This window comes from Cupressus sempervirens, chromosome 2 (genome assembly GCF_028749045.1).
Source record: "Cupressus sempervirens isolate cs-2001-9-10 chromosome 2, ASM2874904v1, whole genome shotgun sequence".
Classification (NCBI taxonomy): domain Eukaryota; kingdom Viridiplantae; phylum Streptophyta; class Pinopsida; order Cupressales; family Cupressaceae; genus Cupressus; species Cupressus sempervirens.
This window is the reverse complement of record NC_143119.1, coordinates 464,071,830-464,095,284: the sequence shown is the minus strand read 5'-3', so window position 1 is coordinate 464,095,284 and position 23,455 is coordinate 464,071,830. Positions and strand designations below refer to the sequence as shown.

The window sequence follows — 23,455 nt, the reverse complement described above, 5'->3', positions numbered from 1 at the left end:
GGTTTTCCTAGAATGTGGGGGTATCCCCCAACTTAAGTTTAGGTTGCAATATCATAAAATCAGTTGGATACTACCAAAATTCAATAGAAATGATAGCATCTTCAATCATACCTTCCGGTTTGACATAAGAACGATCTGCCATTTGTAAGACCGTGGGAGTGGGTCTAAGCCCTTGCAAATCTAATTTCAACTTGGTTTCATTAGTCATTACATTTATTTTTGCTCCAAGATCTACTAGTGTATTAGAAATGATCAAATCACCACTATGTACCTTAATCATTAGACTTTTAGAATCTGCATATTTGGGAATAGAAATCTTTCTGAGCATTAGGTCTGCAAGTTGTCTCATGACTTGGACTGTTTTTGGATCTTCTTCTTCTTTTTCTTATTCCTAAATAGTTCCTTAATAGCTTTCACATAGACTACATCCTGAATTGCCTACAGAAAAGGAATTCGAATATTAACATTCTTTAACTCTTCCATGAAATCAAATGCAGACATTGGTTTGGAAGGCTTTAGTGGTTGTTCCTTGAGTCTCTCGAGAAAAGGAGATTCTTTAGGCTCTTGCTTGTGATTGTCAAGCTCAACAGTATCATCAGGTGAATCCTCAATTTCTATAATAGTTGGGCCTTAAAGAGCCTTACCAAACCGAAGTTGGACTCCATCAATTGCAAGAGAATTTACTAGATACGTAGAATAACCAGCCACCTAATTATTGTATACAGGTTGGTTTACCTTATAATTAGGATTTTGTGTTGGTTGTGGCAGCATACGTGTTGTTTTTTATGGTTGAAAAGAACTGGATGGTTGATTGGAAGCTGGTGGAATTGATGGTAGTAATTGTTGTGGTGGATAATGCAGGGTTATTACTAGAGGTGATTGGTTTGTGGAAATGAATATGGTTTTTGAGGTAGATAAAATGATTGTGGCAGTTGTGGCCTCTATGCCTGCTACCACATTTGTTATGCAATTGGGAGTTGTGGTATCCACTGTGATTATTTAGGGAATTACTGCCATTGTGCTAGTTGTGAGGGTTGTTGCCAACCCCCATACCCCCCAGATTGGTTGAAAAAGGGCAATGATTGTTGTTGTCCCATGCAGTAGTGATTTTGTATATTGGGATATGGAGGACAAGAAAAAGGACGTCTGGGTGCCATAAAACACACAAGTTCTTCAGAATACTTAGGATTGAGGGTCCCTACAGGAAAAGGTTCCAAGCTAGAGCTATTTCTAGCTTCTTCAAGCGAGGAGATGTTGGTCCTATTATAAGGAGTCCGGACATTCCTCACTACCATGCTTCTTTCTACATGTAGGACGAAATACCGCCAAAGCACACTCCGCCTCCTCTTGTTTCCTACAAGAATAAAATGAATCAATTTGTTTGCCCATATGATTTAAGAGATCAGTTTTAAGATCATCTAATAAATTACCAATTTCTCTTTTTGTTATACCTAATGTGCTGCCCAAAGAATTATACTTACCTAGATATCCTTACATTGACCGTTGCGACCTAGAATAGTTCCTACAAATTTCACAAATGTCTTCAAAAGGTAATTTAGAAATGTCACTGTAATGTCCCCATTTTTAGCAGGTTCCTGCAGTTGGCCAAGTCAGTTCCCCATAGAGACCCTCATGAGCTGACAGGGCATTTTGGGGGTCTCAATTATGGATTTACTATTTTTAGCAAGTATATATTTAGTAGTTAATATTTTTGGCAGTGTAGCGGTGGCTTGGCAGTTGGTCGTCACCGGTGGTTAATCAGGTTATAATTGCATGAGCTCTTATTTATTTATTATTCATTGAGTTGCATTATTATAATAATGTTTATATTATTATAATAATAACTTTAAGAGTTATTTCTAAAAAGCAAGTTGGAAAGTTTCTAGTGTTGAGTTCTTTTGGGAAACTTCCATGATTTCTAAAGTGGAGTTTTATGGAAACTTTTGCCAATGAAAGCTTACAAATGGGAGCTCATTTCATTGGAAAAGGCACGCTTGATTATATATTTGACTTTGTGGCTTTTTCCTGAGTTCTGAACTATATGCCCTTGCTGATGTATAAGGGTTAAAGTCTAAGAAGTTTCTTGGCAATTGTGCTGAAGTATACAATTGGTCACCATTCTCCTATTGTATCTTATGTAGCTAAGGAGAACAATCATGAATATTATATTTTCCTTGCTCAGATTATCTGGCTGAGGATTTCAAGTAATCTAAGATTTATTATTGGCAATTGCACTGAGGTAAGTAGCTGTCGTAATTCTCCAACTGTGATCACTGTGGCTACGGAGAATAATATTCTAGAGGTAATCAATTGGTATGTGTGTAATCTGTCAATCGATTTGGTAATTGATTGAAGGCTTTTGGTGATTGTTGTTCTTTCATTATTGGGTTGCGTTTGAGATTGATACCAGCTAGACACTAAGCTATGAGTTGAAGTTATTGGACTAGTAACTTCGGTTGGGCGGGAACGAACGCCACCACAACACCCTGCATTATCTCACGACTTTGTTGGCGCCAACTGTGATTTGCAGTTCAATTGGACACGACCCCTTTCCTAGACACGACCAACAATTGGGAGCAAATGCAGTTTAATGCCAATCAGGTTTATTAGTGTCTCTGGCTTGTGTTGAAGTTAATAATGGTGAGGTTGTGTTAAGGAGCTGTCTCTAACTTATATTTTGGATCCTCTTTCAACTCGCAAATGCAAAGAATGGTGTTATGAAGTAAATTAGGTTTCATGATTGTTTAAATTTTTGAATTTTGGTTTTTGTTAATTAATCCATGATGTCTTTCTTTCCTCTAATTAAGTTATATCTAATTCTGGAGTTGAATGGTCAGATTCAGTATTTACCATGTACACATCATATCTACTGAGAAATTAAATAAAACAAAGACATAGAAACCAAAGTAACAAGAATCGGAATCGGATCGGAATCGGCAAGGCCAAATCGAATCGTGAATCGGCCATGAATCGGAATCAAATCGCCCACGAATCGGTAAATTAAAAAAACCCTTGAAATTTAGTGAGCAACTTATTTCATAAACCCTTTATCACTGATTCGATTCACCGATTCACAAAAAATCGTTTGGCTTGAATCGGATCACCAAATCGCATGAATCGCCATGATTCTTGGAACTATGATAGAAACATTGTTCATTGGCATCAATAATTCTATCAGAGCATACATAGAATTTTTATAGTGGTATCAAATGCTTGCCTAGAAAGCATTTGATGTAATGTCAAACCATTCAATGTAAAAGAAATTGATGCTTTATTTAGCTTTAACCCAACAGGATTTTTACAGTCACCTTTTCCAATTAGGTTCAAGGCATCCATGGTCTCCTCTCAAATTCCCCTAAGGAAGAGCATTTTGACAATATTAGTGGTTAAACCAAGGCCACTCAAACATTGTAAGCTAAAGGCGAATCAATCAAGGAAAGCTTCTACAGACTCTTCTTCTCATTGGGTCATGCAAGAGATTTCATCCCATACTTCCTTGGTTTCACAATATTCTCAATATTTTGCCAAAAAAGCTTCATTTGATCCCAATAATGTCCTTAAGGCTCATGAACCATCGCAATGTAGGATCTTTTAATGTAGCAAGGAACAGTTTCAATTTTTGTGCATCACTTTGATAATCATAGCCATTACAAAGGACATCAATCTCAAATAGGAATATATTAGGATCTTCAGTAGTTGACCCTCTAAATATAGGAAGTTCTGAGTGAGGAATATTTTTCATAAGGGCATTATCCTCGGGAGGCTAGATAGGAAACTCAAAGGTCATAAGATTATTATTATGTTGGACCAATGCATTGTCGTTGTTTCCACCATTATTACCTCCTACTACATTTCCTATGTTATCAGCCATGATTTTCTCCAAGACTTTTGTTGCCCAAGGTGTGTAGTAAGTTTTAAATAGCTTTTCTAGAAGTTCTGGAGGTTTACTACACCTGGTTTCAAAAGATTCTTTAAATTGTTGATATATGTCACCGGGAACAATAGTTGAAGTTGGCTGAGTTGGGCTTGGGTTGCCTTTTATGTCCTAGTTTTTATCTCTGTGTTCAATGGCCCTTTTTCTTTTTGTGATTTCTCTCTTAGTGAACTACCGCCTAATTCTTTCTTAACAAACCTTCCTTGACTATCTCTAGGTCTATTAATCCACCTAAATGATTTATTACAGCACAAACCTAAGGTACTGGACAGGGCAAGGTCAACACTTAATCAAACACTCCCAAAGGTGCACTATTCCTAACTTGACTTACTATGATTTCACACCTTTAATATCTCTCCCTACAACCATGCCAAAAATGTAGGGTCAAGTTGAGGTCTATTTTGTTGAGTTGTTTCAAGATATATATTGCTCTAAATCACCATATATATTGCTCTAAATCACCATATATATTGCTCTAAATCACCCTAAGAGTGTCAATCCGGGACTCGTAACCCGATGAGAGATATAGTGGCTTATCTGCTCAAGAGATGAAGATAGTGCCTCAAGTGGTTATGGATGCACTCTAAATCACACAAGATATACTAAGGACTGAAATTGAAAGCAATTACCTACTAAATAAAAATTTGCATTTAAACGAATCAAACTCATTCACACTAGGAAGAGTTAATACTTTCACACTTTCCAAAGAAATGTACTTCACACTTTAAGCAATCTTCATACTCAAAGGATTAAACTTTAATTTTAATCAAACTATACAATATTATAACACCAATGGTATTTCTTATTAAATCTCAAAAAGTTGTTTCTTTCACAATGATTTTACTCCACTCTTCAAAGAGAAGACACACTGGTTCTGCTTTTAGTCACAGTAGTGACAGGAAGTGGTACAGGGTTTTACACACTGGAATTACAGCTCAGGCTAAACAAATTTTAAATAAAATATCAGAATTTGAAATTAATTTAATTAGTCTTTTCCTGTGTTTATCTAAATGTTGATCTTTTCAGATTTCAATTCATTAAATTAGATTCAACACTTAGCTATCTGATCGTATTTTCATTAAACCACGGTTTATAAATGCAGAAATAAAAACAAATTGAAGATGTTTCCTAGTTCCTTATGGTTGTGCAATTCCTTGGTTTCTGGTTAAGATTAACAAAATTGAACTTTACCAAGTATAAATCGCTAAATAACGAGCAGAAATTACTTATATAACAGAATGGAAAGCACTCACAGATACACGCATCAATCACACACACCAATCTTTATACAGAGGTTGCCTGATAACACGAGCAAGGGGGCCCTTTCTTCTCGGTCACCAGGAATTCACAATCATGATTAGCAGCTACACCAAATCATGTACACGTGAAAAACAATTTTCCATATGTTATATCACTTCAGTCATTTTAATACATATTTATAATCTACATACAAACAAGCTACGTATTCCCTCCTACTACTAATCTATTCTCACCACTCACTTTACCTCTCACTATTGTGATTACGACATTAAGTATTATTTAACAACAATCATTAAAATAATACCATCTTACTCACATTTGTTATAATGACCATTTTATAATTTTTTGTTAAATCCTAGGATCACTGAAAATGTACTAAGCACTGCCATAATGTTTGGTATGTGTTTTCCAAATGGCAGTGACCTCTTATTTAAATTGAGAATAAGCGATGAAGATGCATGTCCCATAAAGGGACATGTCTATTCATTAATTAGATAATTAATATAATAAAAACTTAATCATATATAAATATGTATATATATATAATATTAATTTCTCTCATATAAACTTATATCTCATAGGTGATGAAAACGTATATATAAATTATCTCATATATAATTATATATAGATTTATCTGACGGAAGCTACCAAACATCAACACTCCCTCTTAGCTAGGGAGGATAAACACAAGACAGATATTACACCATTAGTAATATTAGGCATGGCAAATTTTAAGGATATCTTTGATCAGAAGACATTCACCATTTTGATATCACAAGTATCAGCCTTCAAAATATATGATATTCACCGAATACTTTGAGTAATGGTCTCTAGGATATCAACACTTGATATTCGCCATGTACTCAATAGAGTAATGGTCACAAAATATCAACATATGATATTCACCATTTTGATATCACATTTGAGCATTGGTCTACAAAATATCAACATATGATATTCACCAAATACTCTTTGAGTAATGGCCTTCAGAATGTCGAGATGCAAGATATTCACCAAGTATTGTGGGTAATGGTCTCCAAAACATCAAGTTGCATGATATCACCAAGCACTATGTAATGGCCTTCCAGAACATCAAGTTGCATAACATTCACCATGTACTCCATAATGTTCATAAGGAATGTGCACATCCATTCTCATAATGCTTACAATATAAACATCCAACATGCAAAAGTATAATCTATCATGATCTATAGAGATATACTACGATATCCATCATAAAAGAAAATCAAGTTATTGTAAGATCGTCACATTTCAATAACTTTTGCGGATACAAGTGACATCATTTGGAAGTTGTCATTTCCTCATGATATACATAGGGGGTAGGCCCATTAAATCATGCAATCACATACATAATACAAAAGTTTATATGAAGTCAAAATCCCCTTTGATTCTGATATGATCAAAGATCTTCAAGGATCATATCTTTTGACAGATGTGTCAAACTCCCTCTGAATCTAATATCAATCCTCCTTTTCCTGCAAGAACATTCTCGGAGGAAAAAATCAAGGAACATAACTTTTATAGTATGTATTGAAAAAGAAAATAAGAATGTTAACATTTATTAGGATGTTAGTAATTTAACTCATGCTTATTACTAACAATAAGATAAATAATTATAACATGACTCTTTATTTTATATTTTCAATGATAGAAATAAAATAACATAATATTCAATGTTTACCTTTCATAGTCCTATTATAAATCTATTTGTATTTAACAAACCTTATATCGAAATATCATATTGATTGAATATACATATATATTTCATTGTCGCATATATTCTCAATTATATATCCCATATAATATTTATTTAAACTTAAAAAGGAATATTTATAATTGATCATCAATAATGAAGCATACCTTAATACTTATCTTTATTGGAGCAATGCTCAAAGCCTTTTACCCCCTTATAGTAGAATCCCTTCATTCCCACCTTTAATATATATCCAGGTGCTCGTGAAGGTAAATATTAAACTTGAATAGAATAAGGTGTTAAGTCCTTAATTAGTTGTTGATGATAATTCACCCCTTTGGTCATATCAAATGCCACATGTAATGTCTTTACCACTTTATTCTCCCTAGTCCGGTGGCTATTTATCTCCTTTCTCTTGCCACGTCAGTGAACTTTCTTATTTTCCTTTCTCTTGCCACGTCAGTGAACTTTCTTATTTTCCTTTCTCTTGCCACGTTGGTGGACTTTCTACCTTTTTAACATGACTTATCTCCTTCGATTTTGGTATTAATGTTGCACATTTATTTCCTTGCTCCTTTCAGCTTCCTTAGGGATTGAGTTGTCCTTTTTTTATTTCCCTTATTACTACTGTAACGTAAGATCTTTGCAATCACATATAATGACTAGTGAAGTGTCTTGCCCGATGACGTGGGCCTTTGATGATTTTCTACTCCCTTCTCTTATTGTTTCTATTGTGACCTCCTCGAGCCCATTTATATGTTTAATCAGGCGACCAACCCATATTTACTCCCACAATTGTTAATGCCCATTAAGCTTATTCCACACCTATGATAAGAGCACTCAATGTGGTCTTTGTTGTCCTTCTAAGGAATTATTGATCCTACATGACATTTGCATTCTTCTTTCTTTTAAAACACATGTCATCGCTGATACTCAACAATGAATTTGAGGTATTCACAAAAATGTTTGAAAACTTATGTCTTTATAAAACTTGTGTTTGCAATCACTACAATCTGTTTGGTGTTTCACTGAAAGGTCTCGATATCAAGTCCTTAATCCATTTCTACCATTGCAAATTCCACAACAATGCAGTGGTATGCCCGCTATCACCAACTCACATAGTGAAAATATCCTTTGAGCCAATAAGGTACCACAATATTGGTAAATACTTCTGGCAAAATTTCTTATCACAATATATTCATATACAAATTCCCAATGATTGTTCACAGGTTATATCTCTCATGCGAGGGCATTTGGGCCACATCGACCATCGCACACATCAAGGAGGTTGTTTACTTTTCTTTTAATGGTGAGGTGGGCCCTTTTTGAACCCTTCTAATTATCCCTCCAACTCCAAGTTGGTTAAATCACGGCTTCACTGATTATATCTAGAGTATACCAGTCCTTGGTGATTTGATCATCTATCTCCAAAACCTTGACATCCAACGTGGTGTTGCTATTGATTCTTCTTTTAGGAATGGATTGACCTCGACTGTCATGTAATCCTTCTTGTAGACTTCACACTTCTCCCCGATCATGGTAATGCATATGTTATGGCATATAATATATTCTCCTTGGTAATTTTATGACCGTAATGGTGGCAGTCATAAATGTTAACACTATCCAAAAAAAATTGAGACTGGCAAGTTCGCTTTAGAGCAATCAAATAAGCTAGTTATCGTTGCATTCCTAGGATGACTCTCCTGAATTTGTTGTTTAATTTACCACCCGAGAACCACTGTAATTGAAGTGGTGAAGACCATATATATGTTGAATATAATCCTATGCAATATGTGCTACAATAACTATATTATCTTTCTACATTTACAGTTGGCTCTGATACCATGTTAAATTTCGAGATCGCTGCAAATGTGCTAAGCACTGCTATAATGTTTGGTATGTGTTTTCCAAATGGCAGCGACCTCTTATTTAAATTGAGAATAAGCGATGAAGAGACATGTCCCGTCATTAATTAGATAATTTATATAATAAAAACTTAATCATATATATATATATGATATTAATTTCTCTCATATAAACTTATATCTCATATATGATGATAATGTATATATAAACTTTATCTCATATAATAATATATATATTTATCCGACAGAAGCTACCAAACATCAACAATTTTTACGTTTAAAAATAATAGCTATCCCTATTGCCAAGGATTTTGGAGGAACTTTTACAAGTCTCCTTTTTGGCTTCCCATTATCCTCATAATCAATGCTGCTTACCAATATTACCTTCTATCACCAGCTAGTTTCACCAAGCCCACTCACTAGCACTAGTTGCAGCTCTTGCCAAAGAAAACTCTCCATTAGCCATATTTGTGCAGCCAACCCCATTTATTTAGAAGACTATTAAGCTGGAATTCTTAAATACAATAAAACCAGTTCCAAAGAGGTTCAAATCCATTAAACTCGCAAATAGACTGTAAAGGGCAACAATTCAAAATAAACTATAATCTGCATTGTTCACTATGACAGGCTTTCGAAGGCTAAAAAGTTAGGAAATCGAATAGACAAAATTTCTTCATGTCCATAGACATCTAAAAATAACCTTTTTGTTTATGAAAACATCTCTACATTCAAATACCTTCAAGTGAAAAAGTTCAATGTAATTGAGCAAAGCTTTGACAGCATTAGCATTATCCAATAACGAAATTATGAAACAATACTATCTAGTAAGATAATATAGCTTGAACACAAACCGTCACAATTTCAGGGCTTCCTATTTCATCACCACCATATACAAAAAGCTGCCCTCCATCTTCTGAATTCTGCTTTCCATTTGTACACCATCGTAATACTATAATAGGGATTCTACGCTTGCTAGAGGACAACTGTATCTTGACAACAGTTTTACTCAAAGAAATGCCAAGGTCTGAATGGTGATCTTTACTACTTGAACTTGAACCAGACGGTATACTCCACAACAAAATATCTCCATCAGTATAACCCACAGCAAGTATACTCCCATCTACAGATGCCCAGCAAGCACAGCAAATTTCTTTCTCTTCATCGCTATCATCTGCTTCTACCTCTGTCGTTTCATCTCTCATCCTTGTGGAACTGGCCGCATTGTCATTCTTCAAATGAATCTTTGTACCACCTCTGACTGCAACAGCACATGCTTTATATAAATCCCATAGAATAATCAATCCATTTTCATATGTAAGAACCACCCTGCACATAGAACAAAGTCGGATAAAACAATTACATGAAGTAAAGAGAGTGAAAAATCAGGTGATTAATTGTGAAAGTAAAATACCTCCTCGACACTTCGAGTAAGAAAATTCTACAATACATAATAAATTGTACAAGCCTGCCAAAGGAAAAGTAAGAATCCATGCATAGTACCAAACATTCTTTAGGTGGTCAGATGCCCTTGTTGAGAGACCTACACTAATGGAATTAAGTGAAACTTCTTTAATAAAAAATCCAAATGAAAACTATAACCTTCAAAAATAGCACAAAATTACTTCATACCAATATAAAGTTACGGTTGCCTAATCAAGAAATGTCCAGAATGTGAGTATCTTAAACAAAAGGAAATGATATAATAATTCAAATCTTGCTCAAACCTCTAACCGGACCCACAAACCAAAAATGTGAAGCCATCAGTCTATAGAGAAAATATATTGTAATTGGATAAAATAAATATCATGTATTCAATCCATATAGTCTTTGTTAGAAATGCTCGGTTTCAGTTCCAATGCCATTTAAAATCGACGGGTATAGTTTGCAATCCAAGTATACAATCATTTTAAAGAATCTTATTTAATCATCATCACATTTATTAAACAGTCAAGGATAACTAATTGTAAGTTTTTTCCAGTCATGTTTTCTTTGTAGACAATAACAGAGCTTTCAAATCTGTGATTTGCACTCATGAGGATTCTCCTACCACAATTTGGAGTCTGAAGTCACAATTTCCAGCTGTGTTTTCATTGTAGACAATTATAGAGCCATTCACAATCACAACAAACTGAAAACCTGCATCTAGAAGGGCAAAATCCACAACCAATATTTATAGTCTGTTTAAAACTCAGTAGCATCTAATGTGTCTATAGAAATGTATTAAGTTCCAGAGGTCTATGCAATGGATAGGAAACATTTCAATGAAAAGAAACACAGATTAAAAAATTTGTAATAAGCCCTGCTAGCTCACTCTGAAACTATGTTAAATAATGGCTTCATTTTGTGTTTTGAGTTTTTAAATTTGTGATTCTTTTGTGTTTCTTTATATACAGAAATGCTCATCAACTATAGACAAAATGAAAATCAATTTCAAACACCAGCACAATCACTTCAATTGCAATTATTACAATGCAAAAACATATAAGCAATAACTTAGTTAATCAGAGAACCTGGTTTGCAAATGGGAGCTGGAGTTATTTGGGCAGAAAATTGTTTATGAAGCAGTTGGAATCTAACGCCTTTAGAGTATGAACTCAAATTGCTGCCAGCAGATGATGAAACACAACTTGTGAATGGTAAACATTGCCAGTAATCCAGACGCCACTCCACAGAAAAACGTTCAATAACAGTGATCACAGCCTCTATAAAATCCTCTAAAGGGCATCCAAGTTTGCAGAAGTGTTGCTGCAAATTCAATGCTATGAAACTCATTCCATACCCTCTCCAAAACATAGTCAGATAATTAGTTGAATGGTATACAACAGCACCAATCAATACTTAGATAAATCTAAGACCAATACTCAGCAGATAGAGCACAAATCACCTCGTGTTTCACAGATTCAAAGAGCTGAAATGGTGAAGAATTCACAATTTTACAGCAATGTTGAAACCCTTGTTTCAAAGTGCACAATAAAATAACATAAGCAAAAAAATGAATTCCTTTCTCACAAGGTATTTCTTTTATTATAAGTAAAGATGACTTCTTCAAGACACCTTTCACTTAAAAGCCCTTCACTTTATACTTGGGGACATCTTTGAATAATACGATTTATTAATTCCCTTTGGCTCTAAAAATGACCCTTTTTACATATTACAATATTCTGACACACAAGGTCATTGTTTCATGTCCCCAAGATTTAAAACTTTTCAACCTAGTTCCAACGAGCTATGACACTATGGTGGCAAATATACAATACCAGCAAAAATAGCAACCTCCGCATCTTAAATTAAGCAATAGTCATAATTTACCCATCTTTCGAAAATGACTAGAGAAGCATCAAAATCAAAATCGGACACCGCATGAGTGATCCTGATGAAGAAATACCATGAATAAGCCTAACGAGTGACTTACTAAAAAGAGATGCTGCAAGATCGTTGGAGCCCAAACTAGAAGCCAAAAATAAAAACTGAGAGCACCATTCAACTCGTCTAACTCATTTGAACTCATCAAAACCATCCATTAACTAACTATAAAATAGTAGGTCCCACCAAATGTAGCCAAAACCCTCAACAGGGTCGTCTGATCACTAGTATTAGCCTACAAGGACCCATTAATAGGCTAAATCCATCCACTATAATGGTCATGCTAAAAGAAGGATATATTACAAAATTTGTGATGCTAAATGATTCGCTCCCTAATGAAGGATTGTGTAGCTCCCCATAATGGCAAGGTGTTGATTCCCAAACTAAATGATACTTGCATTTACAGCCATTTATCAAGAATTGAGGATTTTGGTTCTAAAATGTAATGTTCCTGTCATAAAATAAATAATTAATCAAACCTTTGTTTATGGGCCGATTGATTTAGTATATCTCGGACCCATTTTTAATTTAATTGTTTCCATAGGAGTGGTCGTCGCCTATCTTTGTAAACCCTTACGAAGTTTCTTCGAAGGGTATTTAAGCACAGCATGTAGGAAGTAGTTGGTATGCGATTTTGATTATTCTCTTTGAATGCGAATTCCTATTGGAGCTCAGTATTGTTCACCATTTCGGAAGTGAAAGATCTTCCCTACTTGGCTATTTCGGTTTCGGTGGGATTCAACCCTCACCCTATTTCGTACATGTATTACTTTGCTCAAATCGGGCAAATCGAAGCACCATCTTTGTTGCAAATTCATATATACATCTCCGGAATCGGATTGAATCAATTGTTTTGGCATTAATTAGTGTAGTTGGTGAATGTATTGCTCTGGTATCTAGTGTAGCTCAATCTCACACAACATATGGCCCATTACTAGTTCCTTGGTCTAAACAACACCTACCGTAGGGCTATACTATATGGCCTAATTAGTTGCTGCTTCACCATACAACCTATTCATCCCTCTTGTCTCCCACATACCATATGGCCATGTCGTAAGGCATTGCACTCCTTCCTCATGGCTCCGGATCAACACCGTACGAACACAGTCCATACAGCATCTCCCTAATATCATACGGTCATATCAAAAGCTTCATACGGCTCCCAATTACACCCCAATACCACCATATGGCCTCCATTGTGTTCACTGCCTATCATACACCACCATACGGTCTTTTTCATTGCACATCTGGCAAATGATTGATAGCCATTTCACCATTGGAATGTATAGGAAGGGAAACGGAACATTAAATAAAACCCAAGATCTTTCGTTGTGTTGCAGGCTAGTTGAAAGAGAAAGATAATAATATTGCTATTTTAGTAGCAAAGATTACTAAACTTGAACAACCACAGCCACTCCAACTGATTGAACATATATTCAATGCAATAATAAAGTGGTTTCGGAGATATAAAACAAAGCAATAAGAGATAGCTAATCAACATAAGAACCTTGTACAAGAACCCATAATAATTCAAAAAAAAGTTGACAAACAATATTTGTTAAAATTTATATGTGCATATGGTCAAGAGGAAGAAAAGACCTTCCGTTGTAGAAATCATTATTCAAGAAAAGTCTGAAAAAGAAAATGCAAATCTATCCAAGACGCTAAACCTTCATGTCCATGGCCTCACTAAATCAATCAATCCCTTAGAGGTAAGCAACATATTCCTGTGTGAATCTTTGCACTTGAATGATATCTCTGTCAACAGACTTATCCACTAATGAAAAGTGTTCCTGTCCTTTCATTCAGAATTGTAGGAGAGTGTTTTCAAGCTCTTCATAAACTAAACAAATTAATTACCTAGGACTGTAGAAGACATGGAAAACTAATTAAATAAATTACTTATTTAATTAATACGACTCTAGAAAAATAGGCTACGACAATATGGTTTGATCAGATGTTTAATGATCAGATTTGGGTAAATTAAATAATATTTGAATTTGATTGGTGATTGTGATTTCTTGTAAAGTTCCCTCCGAGCCTTTAAAAACTTCAAGATCATTTTATTAACTATTTTTCCCTTCTTTTCATTTAATTAAAATTATTATTAATATATAGACATACTTACACATGTATTGGAGGTTTTTGGACTTGAGTGAACACATAAATATATTATATATTTTTTTTAAAACAAGGGGAAACTAAAGACAAAAAAAAAGAAGCATAAAAGTGGGAAGAGTGGGCGAGAACCAAGAGATATGGCAATTTCATTTTGGCTGGAATTAGGGAAGAAGTGTCGACTGAGACGGTGGGGAAGAATTTGTGCGGAGGAAAAAAGTAAGTTGTAAGTTTCATATTGGTGTGACCTCTGTGTAGACAGAGCATACCCAGAACTAGCTTTCTTTGGCACTCGAGAACTGCCCAGGAAATTGCTACAAGTATCAGTGAGCAGAGAATCTTGCAGGGTATTAGCAGGTGCAAGACCCCAGTTACTAGAGCCTGACGACTATAGTATAGTTGAATTGAAAATCAAATACCAAACAAATTCCTGGTCAGTGTAATTTTCAATGCTCTTTTTGCTATCAGGTGTGTTCATCCAATGCAATGAGCTCAACAGATGGTGAGGATTTTCAATCTTGCGGTAGATATGTGATCATAAGGGCCGCAATCATTCTAACATAGACCCAGTTTGTTAAGCAAGAAAGGCTGTGTTATCCAGAAAAGTTTCTGAGATGTTAGAGCATTACTGTGTGGTTGGCATTGGTGACTGAGGAAGAGTTGCTTGGTGAAAAAACGACATAGGAAACTTGAATAGTCTTCATGATGGCATTTTAGCATAGGAAAGGTGTTAAACGGAGATGAAAATGTAATTTGAATGTACAGGTTAACGATAAAGTGGCAGATGACCTTCAACGAGCAGGCATCTAAACTATTCTAGAAAACATAGGAAGATGCTGAATTGCTCAAGTTCCTTGAATTTGGTGGCAGACGTACTGCGACGTTAATGCAGAAATTCAAATTTGCAGACACTGGTCGGTCACTAGCCAGGAGTGTGCTATTAGAATCGTTGGGGGTTAGGAAATGCTTTTGAGTCTAATATTACTGCTGTGGAACTGTTTGTAATCAGTATTTAGAAATCAGTCATCTGACACTACTGATACTGAGAATAAACAAACCATAAATGCATGCAAAGTTGTGTGCTGTTAGTCATTAATCTGAGAAGGAAGTAATTGGTATTTTTCTATGGTTGTGGTATTGTTTTCATTTTCACTAAAAGGAAAGTAATGCTTCAGTTTTCTGAGAATAGCAGTGCTAGTTAAGATTCCGTGATGTGAGATACAGACCCTTCTTATAAACTAAGGAAAGGGATAGCCTATTATATTTCTGTATATCATTCTTTGTAACAGCAATACAAGAGCTTGTGAAGGAATTGTCAGTAATACCTTCGTAGAATAATTTTTGGTTAAAAAATCAAGTGTTGCCATATAGATATTTGGAAATTCAAAGCTATGAAAATCATGTGCAATCTCTTTTCAAACATTTGAAAACAAAGCACATAATAGCAGATTTGCAAACTGTTTGACAAAATGTTTGCCAAGCAAAACTTGTGGAAATTGCCAGCTTGTTTAAAACATTTTGGTACGAATCATTACAGTGGTATTAGAGCATGTATATGAAGTTATGAAATTTATAAAAATTTAGAAATATTGTAATATAAAGTTCTATATTAAGCAACATCAAAAACATTCATCTAACTAGTAATTGCATAAGTTTTCAAAGGAAAACATGCAACTTATGTTGAATAAACCCTCCCCTTTTATATGAGAGCACAAAATAAGAAACTAAATATTCCTTGGGATATGTGATAACCTTCTCTTCTTCGAAGAGTCGTGACATTTGTTCAAAAGTTAAAGTTTAAAACCACAACTTATTTCATCATCGAAAAATAAGATGCGAATATGTATAAGATCTGGACTCAAATGTATTATTACAGATGATGCATAATTTAACAACTCCTTGATCAACTCAGTAAGTTCATGCACGATGATGCACTTTATTGATTAAAACTAGTTTCAGCACACCCTCCTGGCAAAACTATTTTTTTCTTGAGACACATGCCTCTATCATTATTGCATCACAAAGCTCTGCTGCTATCACATTCTACATTGCTGACTCTCTTCAACTTTATTGTACCATCATATAATGCTGGCTATGATACAAAGTTTCTACAAGAAATTTCAATGCCAAGAAAAAGTAGAACAGATCCTTAAGAGGCAATTTTTTCCCATAGGCAATATGTGAATACACCGTACCATTAGATTTATTTTAGATTCCTATGCATGCCAAATTCCCCTATCATATTGGTTACAACAACAGAAAGCAAAGCATAATATAATTGAATAATGAACAAGAAAAAATTAAAAAAGTATACCATGGCCAATTCACCACAAGCAACAGATATTGGACATCGTCTACTCTCAATTGATTCCTATATGATCATGCACTACTAGAACACCTTAGCACACTAACTGCTTAAATTTCTAAAATTGAAGACATTAGGAAAAGAAAAAGACTAAACCCCTACGATAAATCATGAAGATGACCCATACCTCGTAACAGCTGAAAGCATATTTCACAATTAAAGGGCATATAATCTTTCTGATACGTCAAATGCTAGTTGATTGAATCAAATATCAAATTAACTCAGATATTGCATCATGTTTAATTAAATAGAATGAACATGACTAAAGATAATGCATTGAATTAACTATCTGTAATGTCCCCATTTTTGCGAGCATCAAAGTTTGTTTGGATTAGCCTATCATCGGCCCTTTTAGGATAAGTCGGATGGGGTTCCTAGTTGCCAGAACAAGAGGCTCTATCCCTTTAGGATTACAGAAGCATTCAGGATTGCTCTTCATTTGGTTCAGTTAGTTGTAGACTTACTATTTATAGTAAGTTGTTTATCCAACATTTCTATATTTGGCAAGTCACTTGCAATGGCCTTAGTCGCAATGATGACCTGTGGCACCTTTGTTTTGATTAGATATTTAGGTGTTTACTAATTATAGTAAGTCAAGGGTTGATAGCGATGGACCTTCACTATTTTTAGTAACGCACCTTGGTTAGCTATGAATGCCACACGCTACCTCAATCGGAATTGATTTGCAATGATTAATGAAGTTATAATATTATAATAATTATTAAAGCTATACTTAAATAATCATTAATTTTTAAGTGCATATCATTAATTGAATTAAGAAGTGACTATAATAAAGTTATGATGTAAACCCAATTTTTCATTGAATATTTTAATTAGGTTAATTAATAAATGGTCCTAGAAATTTAATAATATCACAAGGACTTATTTACTTAATTGAATTAATTTATAAAGTGGCCCAATTTTATAAATTATTCATAGGTGTTTGTTGTGTCGGCATTCTTTTGTGAACCCTCAAGAATTTTCTCCAAAGGGGTATTTATGTGTGCCATGTAGGAAGTTGTTAGTATACGATTTTGGATTATTTTATTGTAGTGGGAATTCCTGTTGGAGTTCAGTATTGTTCGCCATTTCAGAAGTGGAAGATCTTCCCTACTTGGCTATTACGATTTCAGTGGGATTCAACCCTCACCCTATTTAGATTTTTGTATTACTTTGCTTCAAATCAAGATTGCCTTCAGCCCAAGATAGCTTCCCCTTCGGATCAAGATCCCCTTCAAACCGAGGTTGCCTTCAAACCAAGATCCCCTTCGGACCAAGGTACCCTTCAGCCAAATTACCTTTAAAGGAAGATCCCCCTCAGACCAAGATAGCCTTCGCCTTCAGCACGAGACAGCCTTTTGTAATGTCACCTCTTCCGGATTAAGAAATGAATGTTGGAACCTGCGACAAATCAATAGTACAATAGAAAAATGTATATTAAACATGTTAGAAATATTTGAACTAATTAAGTATTAGTCTAAATACTACCCTTTCTAAACCCTCCTAATCCCTCGAAAGAAACTCTTCTCAAATCAACTAACCCTCTAGTAAGAATTACTTCTCGATTAGGCAGTCATCACATAAAGAGCATCTTCCTAAGGTCTCTGAGATCTCTATATTCATCACAACACTACTTGGTAGATATCCCACCTCTAGCCAAGTCTCTTATGTCTAACATATGCATATGATTGACCACTACAATAGAAATTGCTTCAAGAGATTCTCTACAAATCTCTCTCTAAGATTCCAATTGTGAATCCTGACATTCGATTACAAATGCCCTCTGGTCTCTAAGATCTCTCTATAAGAACTTGACATTCATGTAGAATGCCCTCAATCAAGTTTAACTTGATCCCTCTAATGATAATTAATCTTCGAAGGGTAATGTTTCAAAGTATATGTTATTAATAATAACATATCATACCTCTATTCTTTGTCTTGTGGCTAGTCACAATATATGTACTTGCTTGTATCCACTAAGAGGACAAAGAAGTATTTTTCAACTGTTATGGTTTAGTATGGAGGCTTGTGCATGCTATTCCCTTATATATTAAATCTAGTTTTAATATATTCTCAACTTGTTTATTGGGATTTTCCTCTTTTGGTATTTCTATTCTTCTTTGAAGGGAAAAGTTATATACTGTCTCTATAACCATTTAGAAATATACAAAGTAACATTGTTAGACTAGTATTGACTTGTGCTTTTCGATGGTTGGGTCACTATTAAACGTCTCTTGGTTATGTAAACTTCCCTTCCCTGAATGATGTCTATGTATTTCCTATGATCATAAACTTAGTTTCACTTTGTCTTCTAACATTTAAATGAGATTGTATTTGTTGTCATGGTTCTTGCTTCAGATGTTTCCTTGTACAAAAGTATATTTATTCTATTATTTTTGTTCAATACCCTCTTCTCTCCTTTACTACTCGCTTAAAGTTATTGAGTGAATCTGATATTCAATACCACATGCCTATAATTCATTGTTGAGTGAGTCTCCTGTCCACGCTGGCAAGAATCTGAATTTTTGGTGTCCTCTCTATCATTCGATGGTGTCTTCTCCCCTTATGGATGTTATCTGTTTACGAAATTTGCTGGTTTGTTTGTTCTATATTATTGGCGCTGATGATTTATCAGATATATATTAGGAGTGCATCTATTTATCTACGTTTCCTTTGCACCTTTCGTTACTTGTCTAATGCCTTTGGGTCTTCCAATTATACATGTGGATGTTGGATAACCCACGTCATTTACGTTCCTTTATTTTTTATTTTTTGCCAAGTCGTTGCTTCCACCATTCACTAATAGGATATCAAATTCATTGACGTTTGTTTGTCTCTTCTCCCTTATGGAATATATTTATATCAATCTTCATTTATATCAATCTTCCCCCCTCTAAACAAAGTTGACACTATGCATCTATTTATATGATGGTACTTAAACAGATGTTTTGAAGCAACCTCTCCATAACATATAAAAAATAATCATTATATCTTGTATGGAAATTGATGGCACTATTGAACTTCTAACTGTTTCCTAATAATCCTTATATTTCCTTTTATTGTGTCCTATGCTCTATTTGTGTTCAATCTCCCGATAATCTGGTCCAATGTCATCCCTCTCCCCATCAACCTCTTGATTGAATGGACTATATACCTTTATTGGCAATATCTTTTGGGGAGGTGTCTCTTCCCAATCAGTGGGTTGGCTTCAATTTATCATATACTTCTTAATAAACTAAATTTCATCGCATGTAATTGTAAGTTTGCCTTAGTTTGAATTCTTACTTCATAATCATGTTAGACTTGTATATTATTGTTTTTTGATTAACACTCCGCTACCGAGGTAATAATAATTGTGTTGACATCTTAGAGGATAAAGTGAAAGAATAAACTTGAGGGAAATTCACTATTCACTAATGGAGCTTGCTATCCTTTCAGATTATCCCATATTGATAAACAATGTTTGATATTTGATATTATCTATTAATAGTATTTGATCAATACATACATACATACATACATACATACATACATATATATATATATATATATATCATTATTTAATAATATTGTTTGTATATTGATTAGTATAGATAAGAAGATCCTCATGATTATTGACATGTTATATACACATTGATTTATACATCATTTTCGGGTCATGACAGTCCATTCCTCCCAAATTTGCATGTCCTCAAGCAATCACAAACTTCATTTCATTAATTAGATCATAATGAGTCCACGAATCTGGTTCAAGTTCCAACCTGATTTTTGATACCACCAAGAGTTTGAAAGATAAAATTAAATTGTATTTTCTGGTGTGAATGGTTCAACTTTTATGAGGTATATGTTGATAGGATTAGTGTATGATCGATTTATAGTGATGATTGAACCATAGATAATGACAAAATGTGGGTTGATTGATATATCTCATAATGTCCAGCTTTAAGGACTTTCAATAATTAGTTCAACCAATTTCTTTGACATGTAAATTATTTGGTTGATGTTATCATAATTAAAGAATGAATATATTGATTGACCCTTACTAGATTTATTTGAATGCAATATTGTTTCCATTGCTACTTTATTCAATCAGAAATATTTGATGGATGACTTGGATAAATTGGTGATGATCATTTCAAATTAAATGTTTTTCATTTTTATGACTTCTTCAAATCTTTTAAATTTATCAAACTTGTTTTCCTTCAAAGAGATATATTGATCAATCCATATTTACCCTATAGGATGGCAAGATCATTGCTTTGATACCACTGCAATGTCCCCTCTTCCAGATTAAGAAATGAATGTTGGAACCTACGACAAATTGTTTGTAGAATAGAAAATGTATATTAAACATGTTAGAAATATTTGAACTAATTACGTATTAGTCTAAATACTACCCTTTCTAACCCCTCCTAATCCCTCGAAAGAAACTCTTCTCAGATCACCTAACCCTCTAGCGAGAATTACTTCTCAATTAGGTGGTCATCATATAAAGAGCATCTTCCTAAAGACCTCTAGGATCTCTATATTCATCACAACACAACTTGGTAGAGATCCCACCTCTAATCAAGTCTCTTCTCTTTGACATATGCATATGATTGATCACCACTATATATATATATATATATAGCCTCTAAGAGATTCTCTACAAATCTCTCTAAGATTCCAATTTGGAATCCCGACATTCCATTATGAATGCCCTCTAATCTCTGAGATCTTTCTTTATGAACTTGAGATTCATATAGAATGCCCTCTATCAAGTTTAACTTGATCCCTCTAATGATAATTAATCCTCGAAGGGTATTGTCTCAAAGTATATGCTATTAATAATTACAACGATATCATACCTATATTTCTCTGTCTTGTGGCTAATCACAATATATGTATTTGCTTAGTTAGTTCTTATTTATTTATTAGTTTAATCATATTTTGATATTTTTCTTGTCTAGTCTTATTTATTAGCTATCTCTTATTAGTTAGGTCTTAGCTTATGAGGCTTTGCTAGTTACATTTTCTTAGTCATTTATTCAGTTTCTTGTTTTAGTTTATCATTAGTTTGTGTTTTCAATTTTTTATGGTTTTTCGGTGGTTTATCTTGTGTGAATTTCTTGTTGTGTTCATTTTCTTCGTCTATCTTTGTCCATTAGTTTCGTCTTTATAATTTTTCTTCTCTGGTGTATCTACTAAGAGGACAAAGAAGTATTATTCAACTGTTCTGGTTTAGTATGGAGGCTTGTGCATGCTATTCCCTTATGTATTAAATCATTTTAATATATTCTCAACTTGTTTATTGGGATTTTCCTATCTTGGTATCTTTATTCTTCTCCAAAAGGAAAGGTTATATACTATCTCTGTAACCATTTAGAAATATACTAATCTCTGTAACCATTTAGAAATATACTAAGTAACATTGTTAGACCAGTATTGACTTGTGCCTTTCGATGGCTAGGTCACTATCAAACGTCTCTTGGTAATGTAAACTTCCCTTCCCGAAATGATGTCTATGTATTTCCTATGATCATAAACTTATTTCTGCTTTGTCTTCTAACATTTGAAAGAGATTGTATTTGTTGTCATGGTTCTTGTTTCAGATGTTTCCTTGTACAGAAGAATATTTATTCTATTATCTTTGTTCAATACCCTTTTCTCTCCTTCACTACTCGCTTCTAGTTATTGAGTGAAAGTGATATCCAATACCGCATGCTTGTACTTCATTGCTGAGTGAGTCGCCTGTCCACACTGGCGGGAATCTGAATTTTCAGTGTCCTCTACATCGGTCAATGGTGTCTTCTCCCCTTATGGATTTTATTTGTTTACGAAATTTGCCGGTTTGTTTGTTCTTTATTACTGATGATGATTTGTCAGATATATATTAGGTGTGCCTCTATTTATCTATGTTTCCTCTGCACCCTTCGTTACTTGTCTAATGCCTTTGGGTCTTTTCATTATACATGTGGATGTCAAATAACTCACGTCGTTTATGTTTGACATTATGCATACACTTATACGATGGTTCTTAAATAGATGTTTTGTGGGCACCTCTCCATAACATATAAAAATAATCATTATATCCTTGATGGAAATCGTCGGCACTGTTGAGCTTCCATCTGCTTACTAATAATCCTTACATTTCCTTTTATTGTGTGTCCTATGCTCTATTCATGTTCAATCTCCAAGTAATTTGGTCCAACGTCGTCCCTCTCCACATTGCCCTCTTGATAGAATCTACTATATACCTTTATTGGCAATATTTGTTGGGACGTGTCTCGTCCCAATTAGTGGGTTGGCTTCAATGTATCATATACTTCTTAATAAACTAAATTTCATTGCGTATAATTGTAAATTTGCCTTAGTTTTAACTCTTACTTCATAATCGTGTTGGACTTGTAAATTATTGTTTTTTGATTAACACTCCACAAACGAGGTAATAATAATTGTGTTGACATCTTAGAGGATATTAGTGAAAGAATAAACTTGAGGAAAATTCACTCTTCACTAATGGAGCTTCCTATCCCTTTAGATTATCCCATATTGGTAAACAATATTTGATATTGATGTTATCTATTAATAGTATTTGATCAATATATATAAATATATATTATATATATTAATAATATATTATTATTTAATAAAATTATTTGTATATTGATTAGTGTAGATAAGAAGGTCCTCGTGATTATTGGCATGTTATATATACATTGATTTATGTCATTTTCGAGTCATGACACCTTCGGTCGAGGTTGCCTTTAGGCTCAAATTGAATTCAAACAGAGATCGCCCTCGGGCCGAAAATCTTTGAAACTTTACAGACCACTGTAATGTTCCAAAGATGATCT

General features: G+C 34.2%; 1 protein-coding gene across 4 annotated transcripts in view; it reads right to left on the bottom strand.

The window, feature by feature from the left end:
- The window catches only part of LOC149573053 (transducin family protein / WD-40 repeat family protein), a 253,406-nt gene that overhangs the window by 80,027 nt on the left and 149,924 nt on the right, over positions 1 to 23,455 (bottom strand). For all 4 annotated transcript variants that reach the window (XM_089814223.1, XM_089814224.1, XM_089814225.1 and 1 more), the window contains one exon: positions 9,625 to 10,099. In XM_089814223.1, the coding sequence (XP_089670349.1) occupies positions 9,625 to 10,099 (475 nt within the window). The remainder of the gene's footprint in view (positions 1 to 9,624; positions 10,100 to 23,455) is intronic.